Genomic DNA, 26,739 nt, shown 5'->3' on the forward strand with positions numbered 1-26,739 from the left:
TAAAATGCGCAGATGCTTTGGAAGACACGTTGGCAGCTCCTCAAAATGTTAAATGTGGAGTTACCATATGACCCAGTGATTCTATTCCTAGGTATGTGCCCAGAAGAACTGAAAACACTTCCACAAGAAAACTTGTACACAAATGTTCATAAACGGCATGAATCATAGTGACCAAAAAGTAGAACTAACCTAGGTCTGTCAGCTGATAAATGGATAAGCAAAATGTGGTGTAGCCATGCAATGGAATGTTACTCATCCTTAAAAAGGAATGAAATGCTGATGCTACAGCATGATGAAGCTGTGTGATAAAGACCTTTATGCCTAACAAAAGGAGCCAGACACAAAAGGCTACATCATGTATGATTGCATTTATATGAGATGTTCAGAACAGGTATATAGCCATAAAGACAGAAAGGAGATTAGTAGTTTCCCAGGCCTAGGAGAAGGGGAGAATGAGGAGTAACTACTAATGGGTACCAAGTTTCTTTTTGGGGTGATGAAAATGTTCTAAAATCAATTATGGTGTTGGTTGTATGGATAGCCTTATAAATATATAAAAGCCACTGAATTGTATGCTTTAAGGGATGAATTTTATGGTATGTGATTTATATGTTTAAAAAAGCAACTTCGGGTGGCCTTTGATGTGAGTCAGGGATAGGGAGTGTGAAGAGAGGAGGGTGAGTGGGAGGGTTTGAGTGACTTAGGTTTGAATTGGTTGGAAAAGTTTGTCAGAGCTGTTGTGGCAATTGGGGAAGATCCTAAGAAAATGTAGAATGATTGCTGAGAACATTGAGGGCCTACTTGTGGTTAGATAAATTTACAGGAGCATCCTTTGTGATTTTTCTCCAACACCATCTTGAGCTAAAACTCAGAATTGATCTATATCTGAGGTGTAAAAGCAGTGGCAAGGCAAATAATTTGAGAGTGTTGACAAAAGAATATTTGAAATGTGGCCATGGAATCTAAGCTGGACAGAGAAGGGAAAAATCAAGGGCCAGTGAATAGATGTTTGTGTGGTTAGAGGTCCATTGTAGTAGAAGTAATTGAGAGAGCTGAAATAATAGGGAATAGTGGTCAGAAAGACTTGAATTTGAGGCTGGTTGGACAGACAACATGATTTTTTAAAGAACTGGGAGTTTTACATAAGGCTTTTATGTGGAAAATGAGGGCAGAATCTCTCCTCTCAACTCTGAGGTATGTGATGAGGAGGGAATATAGCGCTTCTCCATGAAAGAACTTAATGAAGTGAGATTAACATACAAAAGTAAAGAAAGGGCACTTGAAAATAGCCAACCCCAGAAAACCCAAGTACAAATTAGGCTTCTAGCACTGTCCAACACATTTGGAATAATGTAGTCTCATTGTTGAGATCATCCCTCTTGTTGGGAAGGGTTACTAGGAAAATCTTAGTTAAGGAACATTTCTTAAACTCCACCTCTGTTGACCAGGCAGTGTTCTGAATATGATTTGGTGCCCCATATTTACTACAGGGAGAAAATGTCGATTGCCCAATAAATATCTAGTGTACTTAATATAATCGTCATTATAATTTTTATTATTGTCATTAAAATATCTTAAATTGGCACCATGTTTTATATATCTTTTTTTTTTTTTTTTCAGTGAGTGGCTAGCGTTCGAGGGTATTTTTGGATTTTCAAAGCTACAGTCTAAACCCTCGTTCAAAGTGTAAGCCCCAAGGTAATACTGTTTTTTGATGCCTCCAGGTAGAAGCCTTCACTGGGAGGTCCCGTTTGCAAGGAAACATCTGTGTGTTATGCTTACTTATGTAAACTGCAGTGGAAAACCAGATTTGTATATTGCTTTGACTTTGTGCATATTTCTCTTCTTTCCCCTTCCAGAGCAGCATTCATTACATTTCTTAAGTGCTTCACATAGAATTTCAAAGTTCAGTGTGACCTCTGTACTGGGACACTATCAGACACAGATGCTACACTGAAAGGCTTTTTGGCAGTCAGTGGCTTAGTAGCCGTGATTCACTTTGAATCACCCCCTCATGGACTATATGAAAGCAGATTCTTGCAGGAGCCCAGCCATGTTCTTGGGAATCATTTTCTTTTCCAACTTACTGGACTAGTTTAGAGGCCTTTGGGTTTCACCGGACTTTTTCCTCATTTCCTTCTTTTGTTGATCTTGGCCCCTTAACCCTCCACCCACTTTATTACTCATTTCTTAAAGACCTGACTACTCAGTAACACTAGAGAAAGTATATCTGAAGCCACATGGGTTGCATAAAACCAATTTAAGAAAAAAAGGGCAAGAAACTTGTGTTCTCTCAGCTTCCTTTGTTTATATGATCTGTTTATATGTTGCTAAGGTTGTGTTGTCCAGCTGCTTCCCAGTATCTCAACAATGACTGAAGATAACTGGGCAGCACCCTGAGAGGGTCATGTTGGCAGAGTGAATGACAAGACCCTTCATTCACCCCCTGCCAGATAATATACTGCCTTTAAGGTACGATGGATGCCAGAAGCTTCACATGCTAAAATCTTAAATGTCTTGAAAGGCCATTTACATTTAGGAAAGATGTTTAGAAAGAAGCCAGCTAACTGCATCCTTCCTTATAAAGTTTGGGAGTAAATATCTGGCTATTTGAATGTTTGCTTGAGGTTTACAATTAGGCTGTATGGCATCTAATTGATTAGTGGGGTTTTGATAAGATGAATATCAGGGTAAGGTGACATTAGCAGCCCTTAAAGCCGCCGCTCTAATCTGGTCTGTGCATAATGTGAATTAAAATTAAATTAAAATGAAGTGCACTTACATCAGGATTATTCTAGAAAACATCCCGAATGGAATTTTGCAGTATGTGTTAGAGCCCCTCGTAAGCTCCCCTGTCTTGAAGGAATTGAGCAAGCATCCCTGCACGTGGAAGAAACTGATTGAGTCTGAAGTTCCTCTCTCTGCTTGCCAGGCTCTACCCACTGCAGTGGGTAAGGGACCTGCAGATGCGTGGGGGTTTTTTTGTTTTTTTTGTTTTTTGTTTTTTGTTTTTTGCAGTAAGCTGTGTAGGAACCTTGGTCTGCTAACTAACAAATTTAGAAGGAAAAACAAGAAGATAAGTAAGAATAAGAAGTAAGCCGTCAGTGTTACCATTTTGGAAGAAAATGTACTCAACCTTTAGAATTTGGTGTCGGCGTCATCTGCGTCTCGGTGTTTCCTCCTCCGTGGGCTGAATCCCACCTAGCTCTGCGTGGGCCTCTGTGCCTTCCCCTTCACTGCGGTCTCATTCGGTCTCCTTAGCAGCAGCCCCTGAAATAACTGCTGGGGGAGCTCCTAAATGAATCCTCCTAATTCTCTTCTCAGTTCTCCCAGTTTGATTGAGGCACTCTTTTCCTTGAGTGGTTCGCAGTTCCACTTAAGTGGCTACTGTTTGGGGTCACTATTGAATGTTTTGTTTGACTATCACTTTCATGATGAATGGGAGGTCACTGCCTTTAGCTGTATGGGGTGAAGCCCTCGTGGTGAGCCTTGAAAGGGAAAAATCTCTTTGTAGTGATATGCTAAATGAAATGACTCTCTTTGTCACTCTGTCCTTTTATCCTTTCAGTCTGATAACCTCAGGTTCTTGTGATTTATTTGGTTTCCTTCCATTAAGCTCAGTAGTTTCCTGTACCCGGGTGCATGCTATTTCCGTTGGTCATCATGGGGATGCGGAGCATATTTCTGACCTGGAAGTGTGGTTGCTTTGACTCTGCACCACATCAGTATGCCTTCCAGCCTCCACTTCCTCTGCATTATTTCCTTTCAGAGGGCTCAGTTTGTTACCATTTAATCTAAGGATGATTCATCTGGTACCGAGACCCGGTAATGCTGTAATAACAATACCTTGCTTTATATAATAATACTCAAAGTACTTAGGATCTTAGCCTTTCTCTGTTTATGAAGCTCTTAATCCTCACAGTAACCCTGTGGGTCAAGTCAGCAATTTCGTCTGTGTCTAAGCTGGTAAAACTGTATCTCAAAGACTGAATAACTTGTTCAGGGACGCACTGCTTCTGAGTTAGTCTGCTTAAGAGTTTTTACAGAAAATGAAGAATGCTTTTGAAGATACTCTGCTTGAACACAAAGGAATTTCCAAACTGTGTCCCATTTATTAAAATCTAACTCTTTTTAGTCTGGTCCTTCAGTAAGACCAAAGTCAAGAGCTCATTAACCAGGTTTAAATTGTCATGTCCAAGTCAAGAAAATAAATATTGAGGTCAGTTTCTGTTCTGCTGCTGGTGTGATAAGTTTAGGGAAGGCTGGTTCTTAAATTAATGGAACTTCAACTGGAAGTAATTAAGGCATTATCATTATTTTCTTATCCTCTCTTCCTTTTAGAGAGATGGAAACCTTGATGACTAGCTCCACCCTGCCGCCCCTTTTTGCAGATGAAGATGGCTCCAAGGAGAGTAATGATCTGGCTACAACTGGGTAAGCAGCTGCTTTGGGACCCTGGACCTCTCTGCCTAGGCTTCAAACCAGAGCTTCTGACAATGTTGTAAGGTCCTGAAGAAACCATTTTATATCATAAAAATAGAAGGTATGTTTGTTATGCTTTGCAAAGAGAGTGAGAGCCGCTGTAAGCTGCTCTGTTATCTGCATTCAGCCATCACTTGCAGTGCTCTGGTTCCTGTGAACTGGAACAGCAGTATGGACCTAAGAAACATCATCAGTTCCTCCCGGTTAAGAGAATTACGTAGTCACCATTAAGTAAATACCTGCCACGGGGCTCGCTCTGAAAATCAAGTGCATTTTCTGTTTGAATTGACACAGATGTTGGAATTATTTTCCCCCCAAAGGTCAGATTGGTTTTTTAGATCAGATTTTGTAATATGGCTCTTTTATTCAAGATGCCTGCGAGCTCTGACTGACTTCTGTTCCCTTTTCTTGCCCCCCATCTCCTTTCTTTGGTATTTTTGGACAAATATGTAAAAGAATCTAAAAAAGGGCTAATAGTCCCTCTTCCCTTGAAAATCTCGGTTCCGCTTGAATTTTTATCTTTTCTATTTAGAAGTTATTGGCCATGAAAGAAATATAGATTGATAGATTGAGGTGCTAGTTAATCTCTATGACGAATTATTTTAGTACTCTGTAGAGCTCTTTAAAAATAGACTACACTTTGTAATTCTGTTTCCTTCCCTCACATTTACTTCTTTCCTCATTAATATCTGCCTTCTGACCTTACTATTCCGATAAAACTGCTCTTTTAGACTTTTCTAAAAGTTGCTAAATCCAATTTATTAAAGAAAAATTTTCTGAGTGTCTCCTATGTGCCAGACACTGTTCTAGGCACTGGATACTAAGCAATGACCAAAGCAGATAAAAATAACCAGCCCTGTAGAGCTTAAATACTACTTAAATACTACTAGGGACATCAGGCAATAAACAGGATAAATAAGTAAAATACATACTGTGTTCTTAAGAACTATAGATTAACAAATAAAGCAGGAAAGAGGGATAGGAAGGCTTTGGGGTGGTTTTAGATAAGATGGCCCCAGGAAGTCTTTAAAAGTGGATTGAATAAAGACCTGAAAGAATTAAGGTAGCTAGCATGCAGTTCTCTGGGGAAGATTATTCGAGGCAGAGGGAGGAGTAAGTACAAAACTCCCTGAGTTAAGAGTGTTTCTACCTATTAGAAATAGCCAGGAGGCCAGTGTGGCTGGAGCAGAGTACCCCAGAGGAAGGGTAACCAAGGACTCCATCAGCACTTTCTGAGTCAGAAAGTCTGAGGGCCAGAGGTTTTATACTCTAGTAAGTTCCCTGGTGATGTCAGTGCTGCTGGTGTGAGGCCCATACTTTGAGTAGCTGCGGTCCACATCATGTAGGTTCTTATAGGTCAGAGTAAGCACTTTAACTGGCACTCCAAGTGAGGTGGGAAAGCATTGGATGATTTTGAGTAGAATGATATGATCCAGCTTACTTCTTAATGAGATCCCTGTGGCTGTTAAACTGAAAATAGAGTGACGGGAACAGGGGCTGAAACAAGGAGATGAGTTAAGCTCCTGAAATAATTCAAGTGAGAGATGATGACTTAAAGAGCATCACTAGTGACTTTGACAAGTCTTTTTGGTGGAGTAAGTAGGGGCAAAGCGTCAGTGGAGAGAGTTGCAATGATCATGGGAATGGGACTTGGTGACAAATACAGAATTCTACATATATTTTAAAGATAAACCCAGTAAGATTTGCCTGAAAAACCAGATGAGATGTGAAAGGAGAGAAAAAAGTAGTCAAAGACAACTCCAAGCTCTTGGCCTAAGTGACCAAAGGGATAGAATTGCCATTAACTTCCATGGAGGAAACTGAACAGGAGCTCAGTTTTGGAGATTTTAAACATTTATTTATTTATTTTGAGAGAGAGAAAGAGCACGAATCAGGGGAGGGACAGAGGGAAAGACTCTCAAACACACACCCCACTGAGAACCAAGCCCGACACAGGGCTGGAGATCATGACCTGAGCCAAAATCAAGAGTTAGACACTTAAACAACTGAGCCACCCAGGTGCCCCAGTTTTGGAGATTTTAAATTTGAGATGCTTGTTAGATATCCAGGTAGAGATGTCAAATAGACCGCTTGATACAGGGCTTTGAGGTTAGGGGAGTCTAGACCAGAAAAAGAAACATGGGAATCATCGGCATATACCTCATATTTAAAACCAGGAGACTGGTTGAGATCACCAAAGAAATGAGCACTATGTGGACAGAAAAGAGAAGAGATCTAATGCCTAATGCTAATGCTAATGAGCATTAGCATTTAGAAGCCACGTAGAAGAGGAAGAGTCAACAAAGAAGACTGAAGGGAGTAGCTAAAAAAGTAGCAGAAAAATTAGAGAAGTGCATGGTCTCAGAAACCAAGTAAAAATATTTCAAGAGGTGGGAAGTGTCAGAAACTTCTGGAAGATCAGATAAGATGAAAGCTGAGAAATGACACAATTTAGCACAGATGGTATTGGTGACCTTGGCAAGAGTTGTAAGCACAAATCTCCTTTGGGTTAGGTTTAAGAGAGAATGAAAGGGGCACCTGAGTGGCTCAGTCATTAAGTGTCTGCCTTTGGCTCAGGTCATGATCCCAGAGTCCTGGTATCGAGCCCCACATTGGGCTCTCTGCTCGGCAGGAAGCCTGCTTCTTCCTCTCCCACTCCCCCTGCTTGTGTTCCCTCTCTCGCTGTGTCTCTCTCTGTCAAATAAATAAAATCTTTAAAAAAAAAGAGAGAGAGAGAGAATGAAAGAAGAGAACTGGAGTCAATACATGTCAACAGTTCTTTTCAAGGCATAGATCTTCCTCAGTTTACCATGGGGTTGCGTGCAGAAATGCACTTAATACCACCTAACCTACCAAACACGGTAGCTCAGCCCAGCCTACCTTAACCATGCTCCGAAGTAGCCACAATTGGGTGAGATCATCTAACGCAAAGCTGATTATATAATAAAGTATAATAAAGCATTGACCATCTCATAATTTGTTGACTGTTGTACTGAAAGTGAAGAAAGGGTGGTTGTATGGGTACAGAAGGGTATCGGTTATTTACCCTGGTGATCGCAGGGCTGACGGGGAGCTAAGGCTCCCTGCTGCTGGGTAGCATCGGGAGAGAGTGTCACACCGCATATCGCTAAGCCTAGGAAAAGATTAAATTCAAAAGTCCAGGTGTGGGGACGCCTGGGTGGCTCAGTTGGTTGGACGACTGTATTCGGCTCAGGTCATGATCCTGGAGTCCTGGGATCGAGTCCCGCATCGGGCTCCCAGCTCCACGGGGAGTCTGCTTCTCTCTCTGACCTTCTCCTCGCTCATGCTCTCTCTCACTGTCTCTCTCAAATAAATAAATAAAATCTTTAAAAAAAAAAAAAAAAAAGTCCAGGTGTGGTGTCTACTGAATATATTTTACTTTCATAACATCCTAAACTTGAAAAGTCATAAATCAAACCGTCTTAAATTGGGGACTGCCTGTATAAATAATTCTGTAAAGGAAAGGAGAAAAATGAGGTGGGATCAAGAGAGTACTTTTTGTTTCACTTTGTTTTGTTTTGAAATAAGAGTCAAAATGCCACATTTGTAGGCTGATTAAGCTGATCCCAATAGACTGGGAAGAATTGGTAATGTCAGAAAGGGCAGAATCATTAAAAACCTGCCTTTGAGTAGGCTAGACACTGTAGGGTCCACAGCACAAACGGAAGGCCTGTTGGCTTTAACTAAGAGTGTGCCAGTTCATTCATAGGAACAAAAGAACCTTTTTTTTTCTTCAATCTTTATTCAACTTGCCATCTCTAAGGCATTTGGTGCGTGTGACCACTCCTCTCTGGTTCCTGTTCATTTCAGTCAGGGTTCATAGGATTGGTATGCTTTTCCAAACCTCATTCTCATATTTTACTGAAATAAGAGTGTACAAGAATTAGTAACTAAAATGTTGATGGCACCATTGAAACAAGAATGACAGTGAGAGAACAAGTTGCCAAAGACATCACAAATGATTGAAATATCTGGAAAACATAGCTACCAATGTCAAACTGGGTGTCTGATGGCACCTCTTTTCAGAGAACATGATTGGTATTGAGTTCATAGATCTCTTAGCCTTTTTTTAAAATTTTTATTTTTTGAGATTTTATTCATTTATTTGACAGAGAGAGAGAGCACAAATAGGCAGAGTAGCAGGCAGAGAGAAGGAGAAGCAGGCTCCCTACTGAGCAGAGATCCCAATGTGGGGCTTGATCCCAGGACCCTGGGACCATGACCTGAGCTGAAGGCAGGGGCTTAACCCTCTGATCTACCCAGGCGCCCCCTTAGCCTTTTTCATAGGACCTCAAAGACCTCAAAAATGTTGGAAACTCCTGCTTAAAATCATCTATTGTATTTTCTAGAAAGGGTCAGAAAAGTGTAATTTCTTTCACTTCAGGCCAGTCTGTAGCTGCTTTCATTCATCTCTCAGCCCACTATAATCTGGTTTTTATTCCCATAATTCCACTAAAACTATAGTCCCTAAAATTGCCAGCAACCTTCGGGTCTTCAAATTTAGCAGATACTTTTTAGCCTATCTTCTTTGACATCTGTTTCAGTCAAGCACTGAAACTATTTTTTGAATGCTCTGTAACTGTGCTGGAGACATTGTTTACAGTTACACAAATGAAGTGGGGGAATTAAAGTTGGCTTCCGCTTCTGCTGGCAGGGAAATTTGTCTTGAACCTTGGTAAATAGGAATTTTTGATGCCGTTGATAACTGAACCATTGCATATCTGCCTGTTATTCTTAAGGTTAACCCACCCAGAAGTTCCATACAGTAGCGGAGCCACATCATCCACCAACAATCCAGAATTTGTGGAGGATCTCTCCCACGGTCAGCTGCTTCAGAATGAGGCTTCAAATACAACAGAAGGCACTGAACAGAGGCATGAAGATGAGGTAAGCTGTGGTATCGCTTCCTGTTACCAGTCTCTGAAGTTTCCAAAGGAGCAGTCAGCTAGGGAATTGATTGGAGGGTTCATCCTCTGGCCTTCTTACGTTCTGCAGAATTTTCTTCATAGAACCGTGCTGATGGTTTCATATAGAACCGTATTCATGATTTTAATGACATGGAGACAAATAGACTCTTTTCCCCCTACTTAATAAATTTACACCTACATCATATTACATGCTCAACAAATGCTTGTTGAATAAATGAATGATTTAAGTAAGTGACACATGAGAAGTCCCCATGCCCTTGTTCAAGGCCACACATTGCACACCAAGCCCTGCAGTATGGAGTTATATGTACTGAAAAGGATTCACACCACTTACCAGGCCTTTCTCCTTCCCCTAGAGGGCGTCTGTCCAAACTCAAGAGGTTCAAAGGTGGGGGAGGAGAGCATCAGTCATGACCTTTTTGGGCTTTCCGCCTTTCTCACAAATTATTGATTACATCGTCCATGTTTTAAAGCATCTTTTTTTAGCCATAAAAGAGTAGCACCCCATTAATTTTGTCTTTTTTCTTATTCTAAATGAGCTTTTTTTCATGTTGGCATCCTTAAAGATTATAATGAATGCTTGAAGCTTCTTAAATGTCTTAAAAATCCTTGGAGTGCCAGGGTGGCTCAGTCAGTTAAGTGGCTGCTTTCAGCTCCTGGGATCGAGCCCCACAGAGGGCTTCCTGCTCAGTGGAGAGCCTGCTTCTCCCTCTCCCTCTGCCTGCCGCTCTGCCTACCTGTGCTCTCTCTATCTCTCTGTCAAATAAATAAAATCTTAAAAAAAAGAAGTGTTAAAATCCTTAGTAGCTTTAATGTTACTAAGTTTATAAGGCAAAAACAGGGAAAAAAAGTTGATACCAGGGGCACTTGGGTGGCTCAGTGGGTTAAGCCTCTGCCTTCGGCTCAGGTCATGATCCTTAGGGTCCTGTGATCGAGCCCCACATCGGGCACTCTGCTCAGCGGGGAGCCTGCTTCCCCGTCTCTCTCTGCCTGCCTCTCTGCCTACTTGTGATCTCTCTCTGTCAAATAAATAAATAAAATCGTTAAAAAAAAAAAAAAAAAAAAGGTGATACCAGATATACCACTTGCCCAATGGTGAATTATTGTACCGTTTTATATATATTTTGAGGAATACGGTCCTGTAATTAATATTTAGTTGTTTTTGTCCCAATTTGCTTATCTTTCTCTCGTCTGAAATAAGAATTCTTGGATCCATAAAACTATTAACCGATAGGCTGTTGTATTTATAAAATTATGAAGCAGAAATGTGATGTAGCTTGCATCTCATTAAAAGGCCTGTGGTAAAACATCAGTGGGACCTCAGACCTTTCTTTAAACCATTTGAGGTAACTTCATCTTTTGGTTTAATTAATAACATATAAAGACCTCTGACCTTATGAAATAAACATCTCGAGGAGCAAGTCATCAAAGCAAAAGAACTAAGTGTTCATGTTGGATATATTGATGAAATTTTTCTAAGACTTAGCTATTAATTTAAAAATCTATATGTTATCTGCTATGGAATATGAACTGATCTTTGAATGAAATCAGTGAAAAACATCCTTCACGAATGATTTTTAATCCCTGTACTACAACGTGTCTCTTTGTCTGCCCAGTGCTTGTGACATCTTGTTCTGATCTACTGTGACAGCATCTGTTTCTCTGGCACAGTGCTATGTATGTGCTACATTTCTCATTTAGAATAGTCTCCTGTCAGGAGTCTGGACTTGTTAAGTGCATATGAAGGCCGAAGCTTATGTGATCATGGTACCCCTTATTCTCATCAGTTGGATTAGCCCTTAATGTAACAGTTTGTAGTGTGGTACATAAAAGGGTGTGCAAGTGAACTATCTGGAATTCCTTCTTGAAGACTGCATGGCAGTCATTTGTGCCTATGACAAATCTGGAGAGCTTTGAATATCCAGTCCCTTAATAGTAGGAAAATGCAACTCGTGTCCTGTTTTGTTCGTTTGTTTTACTGTCGTATTACTTGGGCAGTTTTGTAATTTGGTTTTTGGTTTTTTATTGTGTCTTTTAGCAAAGAAGTAAACGAGGAGGTTGGTCCAAAGGAAGAAAGAGGAAGAAACCTCTTCGAGACAGCAATGCACCCAAATCCCCCCTTACAGGCTATGTTCGGTTCATGAACGAGCGTCGAGAACAGCTTCGTGCAAAGAGACCAGAAGTCCCATTTCCAGAAATCACAAGGATGTTAGGCAATGAATGGAGTAAACTGCCTCCTGAGGAAAAACAGGCAATTATTCCTATTCCTGGTCCTTGGCTTGGTTTTGATTTTACCTTGAAGACAGCTTCTTTCAGAAAAGCAAAGTGGTTGGATGGTTTTTCTTCAGTTTTGTCACAGAGTCTAGGAGAACAGAATAGCACCATTCACCGTAGCTCTCTTCTCTAGCACAGTGGTTTTTACATGGTGTCAGGGTCTGCTGCAGGGGTACAAGCTGGAGGGACTCTAGGAGCTCTACCCCCCGACCCCCCACGAACCAAAAGCAGCTCCACTTTTATATGATTTATGTGCTGAGAATTCCTATAAGAATTGTGTAAAAAATGATTCAATATTACAGAATTAAGAGATCTAGCAATATAATTTATTCCTCTGAATTAAATATAAAGTCGGGACACCTGGGTTGCTCAATCGTTAAGCGTTTGCCTTTGGCTCAGGTCATGATCCCAGGGTCCTGGGATCGAGCCCTACATCTGGCTCCCTGCTAGGCAGGAAGCCTGCTTCTCCCTCTCCCACTCCTCCCTGCTTGTGTTCCTTCTCTTGCTGTTCCTTTCTCTGTCAAATAAATAAAATCTTAAAAAAAAAAAAAAAAGTCATAAGTTAAATGAGAAAGAAGGTCATTTGATAAAATTCTGCTGTTCACATAAGATTCTTGTTTAAATTCTTTTAACTAGAGTCCTGGCAGATTTAGCCTACTATGAGAAATAAACCAAGAACTATTTCAATTCTTTCGTTTCTAAGACAGAAACTAACACTATTGCCAGACTGAAACAAATCCATTTGTTAGAGAGTTCAGAGGAATTAAGGACAAGATAGCCACAAATTGGCTGAAATGCCACAAAAGTGGAGCGATTGTAATGATTGTGGGGGTGGCTTGGGGTTAAAAGTTCCCAGCATTTGAGCATCTACCAGATAGCTATATTTCTTTTATATCTCATACTCTTTAAAAAGGATTCCAAACAGACTAAAACCAAACTGAAAAATACTCTTGGGAATTAACTGAAATCAGAACATTTCAAGGAGATTATATTAAGTTGCAACTTGAAGCTCTTTGTGGTAGCAAGGAAGTAGAAAGCAATGCATATCATCCCTTGTTTCAGCTGTAATGCATAAAGGAATCCTGAGCTGTACATAGCTGATTACTCTTTTCTTTTTAATTTCTTAATTTCAAAATTAGTACATGTTCATTATTTAAAATTTCTTTAGATGTTACAGAAGTACATAAAGAAAAAAGCAAAAGTAACATTAGTCCTTTCCAGAGATAACCGCCATTAGGTAGATAGGGCAAGGGTTTTTTGTTTTTAACTTTTTATCTTGAAAAAAATTCAATATGCAGAGTTACAGACACGGAATATGGTACAAAGAACACCCAAATATCCTTTTATCCACATTCACCTGTAGTTAACACGCTGTACCCCATTTCTTCATTTATATGTGCACTAACACCCTCCTGGGCAAGCTTCATGTGTACATGTGCTCATGCTCACACGTGTGCACTCTCTTTCACTCACTGACACGTGCCTGTATGCTCTTGCTCTTTTCCACTGACACACACATGCTTACACCTGCATGCTCTTGCACTCACACACACACATACACACACTTTTTGAAATCACATGAGGGTAAATTACATACTTCATGGTCGTGTATCCGTAAATATTTTAATGTGTGTTTCCCAAAAATAGGCATATTCTCTTACACAACTATAGTTTTGTTATCAACTTTACGATTTTATTTTAACACAATAGTAATTAGGAGTCAGATCTCTGGATTCCTTTAATCTGGAATGTTTTACAGCCTTTGTCTTTTATGACACTGATAGTTTTTTTTGTTTTTTTGTTTTTTGACACTGATATTTTTTAAGAATGCAATCCCTCCCTCTTCCTCCACCTTGTTTTTGTTTACTTCTAACCGAACATTCCTCATTTTTTACTTGTCTCATGTTTCCTTATGATTCAATTGAGATTATGCATTCTTAGAATACTGCATGGGAGGTGCTGTGTCCTTCTCCAGGGATCACATGTTCAAGCACAGTGTCCTTTTATTCCTCATTGGTAATGTTGATTTTGCTCACTTGATAAAGTTTCTTATTCGCCCTTATAATTAATAAGCCATCTGTGGAGAGACATTTTAAGAACGTGCAAATAGTCTGTTCCATATCAGATTTCCCCCTAGATTTAGCATCCATTAATGACTTTTGCTGGATGTAATCTTTACCATGAGGATTGCAGAACGGTAATTTTCCAACTCCAGCACTCCCTCTGTATTTACCAGTCGGTGCTTGGCATTTTAACCTAAGTAGGCGTCCTTTTCCTCCCCGCCCTGCCCACATTTATGTATTTGTTACCTATTTATTGTTGGTATGAGTATATTTCTTTTTTCCCTATTGGCTTATAATTTTATTACTCTACTTCAGTGTTGGAACTTAAGTTTTCCCAGATTTGGCACATTTGGGTGTCCCCTCCATCTGGCTTTTGTGTAAGACAAGGTTTTTTAACATATCTGTCTCTAGTTTATGTCCATTTAAAGGCACTGTTTTTATATTTTATTTCTTAAACCTAATTGATGAATGAAAAGGACAAGGCACTAAACAAAATTATCCTAGTAGATCAATGACTTTGTTTAAATAATTAATAACACAAAGTGTGTAGATATAGGCTCTCTCATAATAGTCCATTTTAGGTCCATAGGATGAGGTCATTCCTTTTTATGTTCTTTGTGTCCCCCGATTTTAGTACTCCACTCTTCTGGCTCTTAAAAGGCCAATTGATGTATGAGATCATTCTCCGAATGGGTTGGGGATAGAGAAACAAAGTAATATTCCATCCTTTCTCCTGGGAAGACTAAGTGTGCCTGTATGGCCTTCAGTCCTCTTGAGGACTCTAGTGGCCATGTGTAGATTAGAGGAATAACTGTAATATCTTCTTGTGAATATTTTATGAGAATGATCTCAATAGAACTTGTCTTCATTAAGTTAGAAAAGGCAATAAATAGTCTATAGAATCACAATCACCTATTTCTTTTATAATTGAGAGATTGTATTTTATTCTGCCCATATGATTTCTTTATTCTCCTTAAACCTTATCCCTTATATACTTTCTTTCCATGTTCCAGTTGTCCTCTGTTGTCTTCAAGGAGTTCACTGATAGTTTACCCAGATAAGATCTATTTCTTGAAAATAATTGCGCATTTCTTTTCCTAGCGCTACCTTGATGAAGCAGACAGAGATAAGGAGCGTTACATGAAGGAACTGGAGCAGTATCAGAAGACTGAGGCCTACAAGGTCTTCAGTAGGAAAACCCAGGACCGTCAGAAAGGCAAATCTCATAGGCAAGGTACCAGAACCAGAAGGAAATGTTTTTGTAATTTGTTGTGCCGGATAGAGTGTCACAAAGCCTGCTGTTAGAGTGATAAATGTAAAAGACAGGTTTCCATCATTTCTCTATTCTACATTCACTTACAAACAACACCTTGGAATTTTATTAAAATCACATTGCTCTCGGGGTGCCTGGGTGGCTCAGTGGGTTAAAGCCTCTGCCTTCGGCTCAGGTCATGATCTCAGGGTCCTGGGATCGAGCCCCACATCGGGCTCTCTGCTCAGCGGGGAGCCTGCTTCCCTCTCTCTCTCTCTGCCTGCCTCTCTGCCTACTTGTGATCTCTGTCAAATAAATAAAAAATCTTTTAGAAAAAAAAAATCACATTGCTCTCATTTAAAATTTTCAGTTGGATTTCCATAGCCAGTATCAAACAATTTGACTGGTGTCCTATGACCCTTTTTGGTTGCTTGAGCATTTTTTCTAATTCCCGGTTTAGGCGTTTCTCTCCCTTTAAACACGTCTATCTACTAAACTCCATACCTGCTGTTCTTCAACACCTCTAAGCCTTCATGCACCGTTTCTCCCAGCCCACAGTGACCATCCTTCTCATTCATCCATTCATGTTTTCCTGTCCTTGAACAGTACTTAGTGAGCACTCCTGGGATGCATCAGGCTTTCACCTAGGCATTAAAGATGCTACAGTGAACAAGATAGACAAGACCCCAGTCTTCACTGATCTTTTGTCCTCTGTTAAATTTGCTCATCACACCCTTCAAGTATTGCTTTAAGCTCCCTTTCTTCAGGAGACATTGCCAAAGAAGCCCCACCCACAGCTAGTCTGTTGCACAGACAGCCTTTGGTGTGCATCTTCTGTCCACTCTCCCACTCTGTTCTCTTCAGAGGTAGGAACTGTGTCTGCTGTTCTCTTGTGTCTGACTGTAACTAACTGTGGTGTGACACAGTTCATTTCCTTGGGTTTTGTTATTGCTTTGTTTTGTTCTTGATATTAACAATGTTCTCTTATTCTTTCATATTTTTAGATGCGGCCCGGCAGGCAACTCATGATCATGAGGTAATTCCCTTTCTGTCTACCTATCATGTATCTATTTAGAATAATATTACTGTTTCTCATGCTATTGGACTTTTTTTTTTAATGAATAACAATATTTTCTATCCCATAATTTGGATGAGGTGAGTTGCTTTTGCTCAAAGATTCTTATTGTATGGTGGACACTTACCATGAGTCTGTCCTTGAACTACTGCCCCTAACTCTAATCCTTTCTTGTGGTCCAAGAATTTTATTGCCTTGACATGCTAAAGATGGCTGGAATTTGGAGCGAGGTGTAGAAATAAGGACCAGCTGAAAGCCATAACTTGGTCATAGTTCATCATCCTCAGATATCTCACTCTGACTCTCAGAAACTTGTGGTTTAGGGAATCCAACATTCAGTTAAAATGAACTATTCAACTGCAGTGTCAGCAGAGCACAAGTGACAGTATCTTGGTTCCTAATTCACTGGCATTTACTTGTTTACTGGCCTTTTCCCCTCCATTTGGTTTAGCCTATCACCCATAGGATTTAGGCCTGTGTGTCTTGACTATGCAGCAAAGAGAGCTTTAAATATCTATGTAGCCCAAGGTCCACATGTGGTTGTAAGAAAATAAACTTTTTCGGTAATTCCACACTTTAAAATGCTCGGTGACTTTTTGTCACTTTCCAAATCCCATTCAGCTCAGGGGTCTGAGTCTTCTGTAATTAAGTCCCAACCTCCTTTCCAAACACCTTAACTCTCACATTTCCCGTGTATATCTGTGTACTTAAAAATCTTTACTGCTTGGGCGCCTGGGTGGCTCAGATGGTTAGCCGTCTGCCTTCTCAGATCATCATCTCCAGGTCCTGGGATTAAGCCCCATGTCCAGCTTCTAGCTCAGCAGGGAGTCTGCTTCCTGCTTCTCTCCCTCTGCCTCTCCCTCTGCTTGTGCTTTCTCTCTCTCTCTCTCTCAAACGAATGAATAAAATCTTTTTAAAAAGAAAATAAAAACCTTTCCGTCTCATTCTCTTCCACGTGCCCCATCCGCTTCTGCCTCATGCCTGCATTCCTGTTCTTTCTTTCACAAAAATACTTTTCTCTCTCACTCATTTTTTCCACTACCTCTCCCCCATCATCCTGTTCTGCCTCACTGACTTCTAGCCATCCATCAAGCCCTGTTTCAAGTTCCATTTCCTCCTTCAAGCTTTTCCTGTGTCCTCCAACTTCCTTTAACCCTCACAGCTCTCTGTATTTTCCATACATACTTAGGTGATGTAGCTAAGGGGTTGAGGTTATTCAAGTCCTTCTATTATTCACAGTCTTGGATTGTAATCTTTTGGAAAGAAGCATGATCTAGTTTCCATCTTGTACTGCCCCATACCACCGAGCATGACACACTTGCATTAGGAAGTGCCCCATAAATATTTTTTTTTTGCACAAAGCCCATTTGTTGAAATACCAGTGGAAATTTACAAAAAAGAATTTTCTTATGTACTCTTGTGAGCATTTAGTTTTAAGAAATAATTTCTTCAAAATAATAACTAATTTATCTTTGACCTCTTGTTCTCATATTTAAGCATTGGTGACCTTGAAAACAGAGAGAAAACATTTAGATTCACAAGTTAAGTAGATTTATTACAATCCATGAATTAGAAAATAAGAAGCACAATAAAAGCATTTTATTCTTCAAATAAATCCTATGTAAATGTAGATATATGACGTCTCTGCACTCTAATTAGGGTGAAATATTACGATTTTTTTTTTTACTTAAGAAACTGTATATATACTTTATATATTAAATCCTAATCGAATAGTGTTGCAAGCTTTCCATATTGCCAGATACTTGTATAATTACTTATTTCTCCTTTTATTTGTCTGTGCCCACCTACCCATATCATAAGATTTCCGTACTTCTTTTTTCCCTTATTATGTATCCTTTATAACTTCTCTGTCCTTAATGGTTACAAAAGAGAACTTGGACAATAATCTAAAACATTAGATCTCACACTTTCTAGTCAACAACTAACTCCTTTCATCACTATGAATTTTGTTGACCTAATTGTATGTGGCATTTTGTCTTCAGTAAGGCCGATAGTTTTAGTCAGGAAAGATTTGGTAGATTTACTCAGTTACAGAAGCTGCTGATGATGATTTGAGAAAAGAAGCTTTTTATTAAATGAGGCTTTTAATTTATTAAATGAAGCTTCTTATTTTTATTTACATGATTTCACCTGGTAGGAATTTCTGTGATTTATGAAAAGGAATCAGTCTCCATGTGATTTCCCTGTCTTAGGATCAGACACATGTTAAAGGAAAACAAGGAGAGAGTAGATGAAGAGCCACAGTAGTTCCTCAAATGTGTATACTGTAGGCTCCGTAAATCTGTCGGTTGCTCTCCCCACACCAGGTTAAAGCTCTCTTAACAAGGTTATTGACCCAATTAATGTCCCTCACTTTATCAGTTTTCATTTTTCGTTGATTACTGTCTTTCCTAAACTAGGCAATTTCAAAACAATTGTAGTCAAAAAAGAACTGGTTTGAGTTTTTAAACATAGTTACACGGTGATTTCCTTACATATACTTTCTTAGCATAATGGTTCAGAAAAGTAAGAAAGCACCACAAGTGAAAAGCAGCCACAGGGAAGCCCATGGAAAGGAGAAACTGAATCAGACCTTAAAGATGCCCCAGGTTTTGTGGGGGACACCTAGAGGTGGGTGAAATGGCTTGAGCAGAGTTATGAGTAAGTTAATAAAAGAGCTAGTATCTCACAAAATACCCTAAAACATCATAGATTCTAAGTAAATGCTTATTTTCCTTTATTTATCCTATTAGGAGTAAAATGACAAGTGTAGTAGAATAGTGTTCCAGCTCACTTCAGAAATACTAAGAACTTCAGAAATTCTCTGAACTGACCACCCCACCCCACCCCACCCCCCATTTTATGGGTGAGAAGAGTGATCTGCCTAAGACAGGAAAGAATTTCCGCAGAATCGCTTAATGAATTAGAGGCACAGGTATGAGAGAAATGCAGGCCTCAGTATCCTAGTCTAGCACTCTTGGCCACACCTGCCACACTATGGGGAACACACTGGTGTTGCAAGTGAAAATGGGCCTGGTTGCTGGGGATGTCACCAAATTTGTTGCCAGTTAAAACAGATTATATCATTTGTATACAGAAAAGAAACCTGTCACATTCCTAACTGGAACTTGGATTCCGAAGACACTGTTACAACAGCAGGTGCTGGCAAGTGCATGCCAGAGCTGCAGAAACGCTGACCTGAGAGCCACTGGAGTGTCGCGCGTAGCAGTGGGGCACTCCGCCCAGTACACAGGATTGAGAGTGTTCCCTAAAGTAAAGGGTACTTGAGAGAAGCGTGTCACATTCTATGAAATTCTGGCCCTGAACCTAGATCACAGCAAAATAGGTTCAGTTCAGAAGAGCCTCTGTTCTCTTACCCTCCACTCCATGTATAGAATGAAAAACCAAAGTGAAGAGCATTTTTGCTACTCTCAGATCAAAAGGCAGCCCTCCAGACACAGGAGTCAACCAGCGTTACTCTCAAGAAACATCCCGCGTGAGGACCAAGATAGAAACAATAATTCTGTTTCTCCTTTAATTTATGAGAAATGACAAAATGACACTCAGCCTGAACAAATTAGACCCTTTCGATGAAAAGGTAATGAAATCCTTATGATTTTAATCCCTTGAGCGATCCTTGGAATAGCTTAAGTGTATCCGAGCCCCCAGGAGGATCCTCTCCATTCCAAGTAATGTACTCAGTAATGGGAGAGTGCTGATGGTTTTTATTACCACTCTTCCGTTAAGTAGAATTTCTGTTGCCTTTCAGAAACTGAACCGTTTCGTTTAATTGCTTTCGTGTTTCTTATTTTGCACTCTAAGAATTTGTACCAAGGGGCAGTGTGTTAATACACCTACGAGGTGCTGTGCTCTCGCTTATGCAGTTAGCTTGGTTTGGGCCACTCTGGTGAAGAGAGAAGAGAATTACCAGTCCGATGAGAGTCAGGGGACTTGGAGAGGGCTCTTGATACCACGGTAAAGGAAGCCAAGCATCCCTCCCTACCCTTCTCAGCAGCGGATAGTCAGACCTGTGGCTAGGGGACTGATTTCATATGAGCCTGTGCGGTTAAGTAGGAGACTGAAAAAGGTAGGATGATAAAGTCTAAGACTAGACGAGGTCATTTGTGGACTTCTGTTACACTTTGTGTTGAAATTGTATGTCATAAGTGTTCTGTTTTCCTGTAGCAACCCAGCAACAGGGTTAAAGTGTTCGTAAGCCTGCAGAGTCGAGAGAAAGCCACCGTGAAATATGTCTAGGATCCCTTCTGGCACCAGCATCCCTTGCCCATACTTTGGTTCTGTTTCAAACCACTAGGAACTAGCCCCAGATAGAGCTTTACATGTTGAAATGGGGGCTTTCACTGATAATTTTATTGTTTATTTTTAAATTGTTTAAATTGTTTTTAAGTTGAAGTTTTGCTTGCCTTGTTTAAAGATAAAAATTAAGTGCTCTGAAAGACTTAACATCCTAGATGCCTCTCTTGATCAACTCCCATTGGCAGGCTGTTCACACAGCCCAGCCCACTGACAAGGCAGACGCCAGTATGGAAACAGGAGCTTGGCGATCAGAATCCCCTTATAGACTGTTAACGGCTTAGCTTTCTGCTGGGCGCCAGATCATATTTGTGTTCGAAGTTAAGAGACTAGTGGTGGCAAGAGTAGGGAAGATATTCTATCTCTGGCTATAAACATATTTTTTTAGCAGTGCCTTTAGATTTTTTTTTCTTTTTTTTTTTAAAGATTTTATTTAGTTATTTGACAGACAGAGATCACAAGTAGGCAGAGAGGCTGGCAGAGAGAGAGAGAGGAAGGGAAGCAGGCACCCCGCTGAGCAGAGAGCCCGATGTGGGGCTCGATCCCAGGACCCTGAGACCGTGACCTGAGCCGACGGCAGAGGCTTAACCCACTGAGCCACCCAGGCGCCCCAAGATTTTTTTTTTTTAACTGTTCTTTATGTTAGAAGGGTTTTGGAATCTTCAAATTTCACTGATGATTTCTTCAGTGCTCATTGCCTGCTGTTGTCTTTACCACCTTATATTATGCAAGATTTTAAACACTGTGCCTGTACACTTAGGATTTATATTTCTAATGCTTTCAGATTCAGATTCACTATAGAAATGGCAGCCAAAGCATCTTGAAAGTGACTTTATCCTCAAGGGTCATCATGGGGTATATTTTACAGTAATTTTGTGAGGCCTTATTTTTTAAATTTTATTTTTAAATTCCCCAAGTTGGTGAATTAATTTTAGCCTTTGTTATTTTCACATAATCCCTCGCTGTTCTCATTTTTAGAGCCTACTTGTTTCTAACTTCTTGATTTTGTTTTGTTTTGTTTTTCCCTGTGTTTGAAGAAAATCTAAAATGTCCCCAATTGTAGGCTGCCCCTCAAGTAAGTGAAGCAGTAGTACCAATAGAATGCCATTGTTAGTGCTCATGGTTGGCAGAGTTCTTACTGTCCATTCTGCAAACTTAGAACGGACAGCCCTATCTCAAAGCATTTTACATGCATAACCAACAGAAGCGACTGAAAAAAAAAAAAACACCTAGAAATTCCCTTTTTCTATTCCTGCCTCAACCACTTGCACAGCCGTATACTGTTGACTGTTCAAAGCACATAGTTGAGAAATGGCTTCCATATTCTCCATTAGGGAAATTTATGTAGAGTTTTGTTTTTTGTTTTTTTTTTTTAAGATTTTTATCTATCTATAAAAGAGAAAAAGAACACGAGCACAGGGATATAAGCAGAGGGAGAGGGACAAGCAGACTCTGCACTGAGTGCCAAGCCCAACTCGGGGTTTGATCTCAGGACCCAGAGATCATGACCTGAGCTGAATCAAGAGCTGGATGTTCAATTGACTGAGCCATCCAGGCGCCCCTATGTAAGTTTGTTTTAAGATTTCTCATTGCACAACAATTGTGCACCTAAGAGAACTGAATACTTAACGTACTTGAGCTCTTTAAAGGTTGATTCCAGTTAAAAGGTGAATACATTTCCCACACACCTCCACCTGAACTGAGTCCTGCTCACCCTACTGTTTCTGTAAGGAACACATGGCCTTCAGGCTTTACCTGTTCAGTTTAGCTTCTGTTTAAGAATTAGCTATTTGGGGGGCGCCTGGGTGGCTCAGTCATTAAGTGTCTGCCTTCGGCTCAGATCATGATCCCAGGGTCCTGGGATTGAGCTCCCCTCCTCCGCGGGGAGCCTGCTTCTCCCTCTCCCTTTGCTGCTTCCCCTGTTTGTGCGTGCTCGCTCTCTCTCTGTCAAATAAGTAAATAAAATATAAAAAAAAAAAAAAGTTACCTGTTTATAGGGTGCCTGTGTAGCTCAGTTGATGGAGCATGAGACTCTTGACCTTAGGGTCATGAGTTTGAGCCCACATTGGGCTTAGAGATTACTTTAAAAAAAAAAAAAGGAATTCACAGTTTTGTGAAAACACTAATTTGGAAAGATATATCCACCCCTATGTGTATTGCAGCATTATTTACAATAGCCAAGATATGGAAGCAACCCAACTATTCATCAATAGATGAATGGATAAAGAAGATCCACACAGGGGCGCCTGGGTGCTTCAGTCGTTAAGCATCTGCCTTCAGCTCAGGTCATGATCCCAGGGTCCTGGGATCGAGCCCCACATCAGGCTCCCTGCTCAGCAGGAAGCCTGCTTCTTCCTCTCCCACTCCCCCTGCTTGTGTTGCCTATGTCACTGTGTCTCTCTCTGTCAAATAATAAATAAAATCTTTAAAAAGATTTTAAAAAGAAGATATACACATATATATACACATGCATAGAGTGGAATTTTACTTAGCCATAAAAAATAATGGAATTTTGCTTTATGTGACAATCCATATGGACCTAGAGAGTATTATGCTAGATAAAAATAAGTCAGAGAAAGACAAATACCATATGATCTCACTTATACATGGAATCTTTAAAAAAAGAAAAGACAAGACTAGACAAAAAGCAGAAACAGACCCCATAGATACAGAGAATAAACTGGTGGTTGCAAGAGGGATGGGGGCAGAGGGATAGGCGAAGTGGGTGAAGGGCAGGGAGAGGTACAATCTTCCAGTTATGGGATGAATAAGTCACAGGGATAAAAGGTACAGCCTAGGGAATATAGTCAGTGCTATTGTAATGACATTGCGTGGTGATGGATGGTAGCTACTCTTTGGTGGGCAAAGCAGAATGTACAGACTTGTGGAATTACTACATTGTACACCTGATACTAATGTAACATTGTGTGTCAACTCTACTTCATTAAAAGAGAAAAGAGGGGAAAAGAATTAACTGGGTGCCTGGGTGGCTCAGTCAGCTAAGCGGCTCAAGTCATGACCTCAGGGTCCTGGGATCCAGCCCTGCATCGGGCTCTCTGCTCACTGGGGCATCTGCTTCTCCCTCTCGCTCTGTGCTTGCTCTCCCACTTTCTCTTAAATAAAGAAAGAAAATGAAGAAAAATAATAAAGAAAAATTTCTTTAAAAAATAATACAAAGAAATAAAAATCTTTAAAAAGAAAAAAAAAGAATTAACTGTTTTGTTACTCTTGATTTACAGAAAGAAACAGAGGTAAAGGAACGGTCTGTTTTTGACATTCCTATATTTACAGAGGAATTCCTGAACCACAGCAAAGGTAATTACCAAAGTATCATTTTGTGTTCCTCAGGTTTGTGACGGGGGATTTCATTCTCAGGAGGGATTCGTTGCTCAGAAGCAGTGGTAGTGATATTCTTGACCCTAGGACTGTTCTGGAGGGAGAAAACTGTTTCTGTTTCACTCTGTAGTAAGGGTAGCTACTCAAAAACCAGTGAGGGAAAGCCAGGCCAGCTTTGTCAAAGCTACTTTAGTCTCTGGATCAAAGGAAATAAATGTGCATCACTAATTCAGTTGCTTTCAGACTCTTAGCCTGAAACCCTTTGTATAAACAAAAGCTTACATGGGCATCCAGAATATAAAATAAGGAAGAGCAAAGCTGACCCCATTGCAGTAAAGATGGAGACCCACAGCTATGCTTCCAGTCTCCCAGGAACCCCCTGTGAAAGCCCCTCAGCTTCTTCTTCTTTTTTTTTTTTTTTTTTTAATCTCATTACCATTTAATCAAGTTTGCATTTGATTATAACAAATACTTTTTTTGGTTGTTGCTCAGGTTATTTCTCTGTTTTGTGATCTATTATAATAATCATTTGATGAAAGTACAGGAAGTTGGCAAGGGCCAGAAGTCATGTCTATTGTTTTTATGGAAGAATATTTGCCAAATGATTAAGAGCCCTTCTCAGACAGAAATATTCAAAATAGTTCTCAATATGCTAGCTATACCACTGCAAAAGATTTAAAGATAAAATATATTCCTCAGGCTTCCTTCTTGCACAGTTTTTTAAACAAAACAAAATAAACAGAAATACGGAGAATTGCAACTGTTCCTTGCAATCTTAAGTAGGAATATGAGCAGCTTTAAGAATTAAAATAGCTCTGGGGAACCAGGCATTTTATTGCTGAAATTGCTATCTGGAAGGCTCTAATGAGACTAGGGAGTTGAGGTGGGGTAGCTAATTAGAGACAGCTGAGCAGAACTTCCTTGTAAGAGTCTTCGGGAATCCTCAGAGACTCCAAGTGCTCCATGTGCCCTGTGTGGGGCGTGTGTCCTCAGCTCGGGAGGCAGAGCTCCGCCAGCTCCGGAAATCCAACATGGAGTTCGAAGAGAGGAACGCAGCCCTGCAGAAGCACGTGGAGAGCATGCGCACCGCAGTGGAGAAGCTGGAGGTGGATGTGATCCAGGAGCGGAGCCGCAACACCGTCCTACAGCAGCACCTGGAGACCCTGCGGCAGGTGTTGACCAGCAGCTTTGCCAGCATGCCCTTGCCTGGTAACGTCACCCTTACCTGGGCACTTCCGTGATGGGGGAGGGAGCAGGTGCTGTCTTGTGTTGGTATCAGTGGGGCGAGGTCTCCCCACCCGGAAGAAAATCAATAGAATAAGGGGTTTTGTTGCTCAGAGGTTGCTGTGGGTCTTGTAACAGTATCTCAGTATTGGCTACAGTCATCCAAAATCTCGGGCTCTCCGACCATTTAAATTTTTCTCCAATTATATTTTCATGTAATTTACTTTTCTTTCTATTAAGCTTAATTCGATATTCAGAATAATGAAAGCTGAGTAATAAATCCTGAGTAGAGCATTTTTCTTATACATGTCTGCTCGCTTTGTAGTTTTGTTTTAATGGGATGAAAGAGGAAAACAAACACTGGTATTTTTTTATATCCTCTTTCTTGTGAAGGATAATCACAGCAGAAAGCTGGGAGAGTCTCTAACTTCTTGTTATATACAGCTACTGGTATATACGGTAGAACAACTATATAGCCCGTCTTTTTATTCAGGCTATGTGGATTAAGTTCATTTCTTTGAGGTCTCAGAGTCTCTCCTCTGAAATGAAAATCTTTTCTGTGGAGCAGACCAAGACCCCACACTTACTGTGGCGTCGCTTAAGTGTGCTGTGGTTGAACTGAATAGGGAGGATTTTCTTTCTTTCTCTCCTTATCTCACTTCAGGAAGTGGAGAGACACCTACTGTGGACACCATTGACTCCTATATGAACAGACTGCACAGTATTATTTTAGCTAATCCCCAAGACAATGAAAACTTCATAGCTACAGTTCGAGAAGTTGTGAACAGGCTTGATCGTTAGGGAATGGTGAGTGCTCACTGATGCAATACGTATTTGCCAACACGTCATCCAAAATAAGGCAGTAGGCTTTCTCAGAGCTACTAAAACCTTGGCAATACATCAAATAAATGAGTTGGAGACTTGATTAAAACTACTGTTACATGGTTACTAAATATAGGAAATAATGTCAGAATAGAGTTCTTTCTCATGCCTGCCTCAGCGTGATTTAGTGGAAAGAGCATGATTTTTTTGTGGTTGAACCTCCATTCCAGCTTTGTTAGCTAGTAGCTGTATTCTCCGGTGTGAGTTTCCCAAAGGGTTTTGAAGAGTGAATGAGAAGCTTAAAACAAATCACCCCCAAAACAGCGCTTAGAACAAAATAAGTATCACTTAATTGTTAAGCTTCCTTTTCCCTGGAAAATACTAATGATCACTTACAACAGCAGTCACTGAGACATCGCATGTATATAAACCTACGTAAGAAGCTTTTCATTCAGCACTCAATATCAGAGTAACTATTATATGTTAGATGTCACTGTGGACTATCCTTACAGTGAAACAGCTATTGCCTGTTTAAAGAGATTTAGACTTTTTAAAAAAGGGGAAGGGGGACTCCTGGCTGGCTGAGTCAGAAAAGCACACAACCCTTGATCTTGGGGTCTTGAGTTCCAGCCCCACTATGGGCCCAGAGATTCCTTAAATAAAATAAAAAATGAAAAGACTTTAAATCAATTTAAAAAATAAATTCTCAGTAGGCAAAAAAGAGAGGAGAGAGAAAATAAGCCTTCTAAAATATTTTCAACAAATGACTAGTAGCATGTGTTATGTCCTCTTAGAAAAGAAAAAAAGTACATTTCCAGAAAGTCTCTGACCATATAAACTTTTTGGTGCTAATGGTAGTCATCAGGTGTCATTTCTTAAATAGAACTCGTATGTATTCACCTAAATTTCTAGAGCTAGTGTGCCCTGTAGTATGCCATCCCACAGAAT

General features: G+C 40.2%; 1 protein-coding gene across 3 annotated transcripts in view; it reads left to right on the plus strand.

Annotated features, from left to right (window-relative positions):
• The window catches only part of LOC111153233 (high mobility group 20A), a 74,837-nt gene that overhangs the window by 43,506 nt on the left and 4,592 nt on the right, over positions 1-26,739 (plus strand). For 2 of the 3 annotated variants that reach the window (XM_022512134.1, XM_022512132.1), the window contains exons 2-9: positions 4,342-4,434; positions 9,243-9,390; positions 11,470-11,682; positions 14,870-15,002; positions 16,025-16,056; positions 23,649-23,724; positions 24,739-24,954; positions 25,634-25,776. In XM_022512134.1, the coding sequence (XP_022367842.1) occupies positions 4,346-4,434; positions 9,243-9,390; positions 11,470-11,682; positions 14,870-15,002; positions 16,025-16,056; positions 23,649-23,724; positions 24,739-24,954; positions 25,634-25,770 (1,044 nt within the window). In that variant the 5' untranslated portion in view covers positions 4,342-4,345 and the 3' untranslated portion in view covers positions 25,771-25,776. Of the gene's footprint in view, positions 1-1,638; positions 1,699-4,341; positions 4,435-9,242; positions 9,391-11,469; positions 11,683-14,869; positions 15,003-16,024; positions 16,057-23,648; positions 23,725-24,738; positions 24,955-25,633; positions 25,777-26,739 lie in introns of those variants that run through there. The other variant, XM_022512131.1, reaches the window with a different exon arrangement.

The sequence above is a fragment of the Enhydra lutris genome, unplaced genomic scaffold (genome assembly GCF_002288905.1).
Source record: "Enhydra lutris kenyoni isolate GAN:26980312 unplaced genomic scaffold, ASM228890v2 scaffoldscaffold31, whole genome shotgun sequence".
In the NCBI taxonomy this organism is placed as follows: Eukaryota; Metazoa; Chordata; class Mammalia; order Carnivora; family Mustelidae; genus Enhydra; species Enhydra lutris.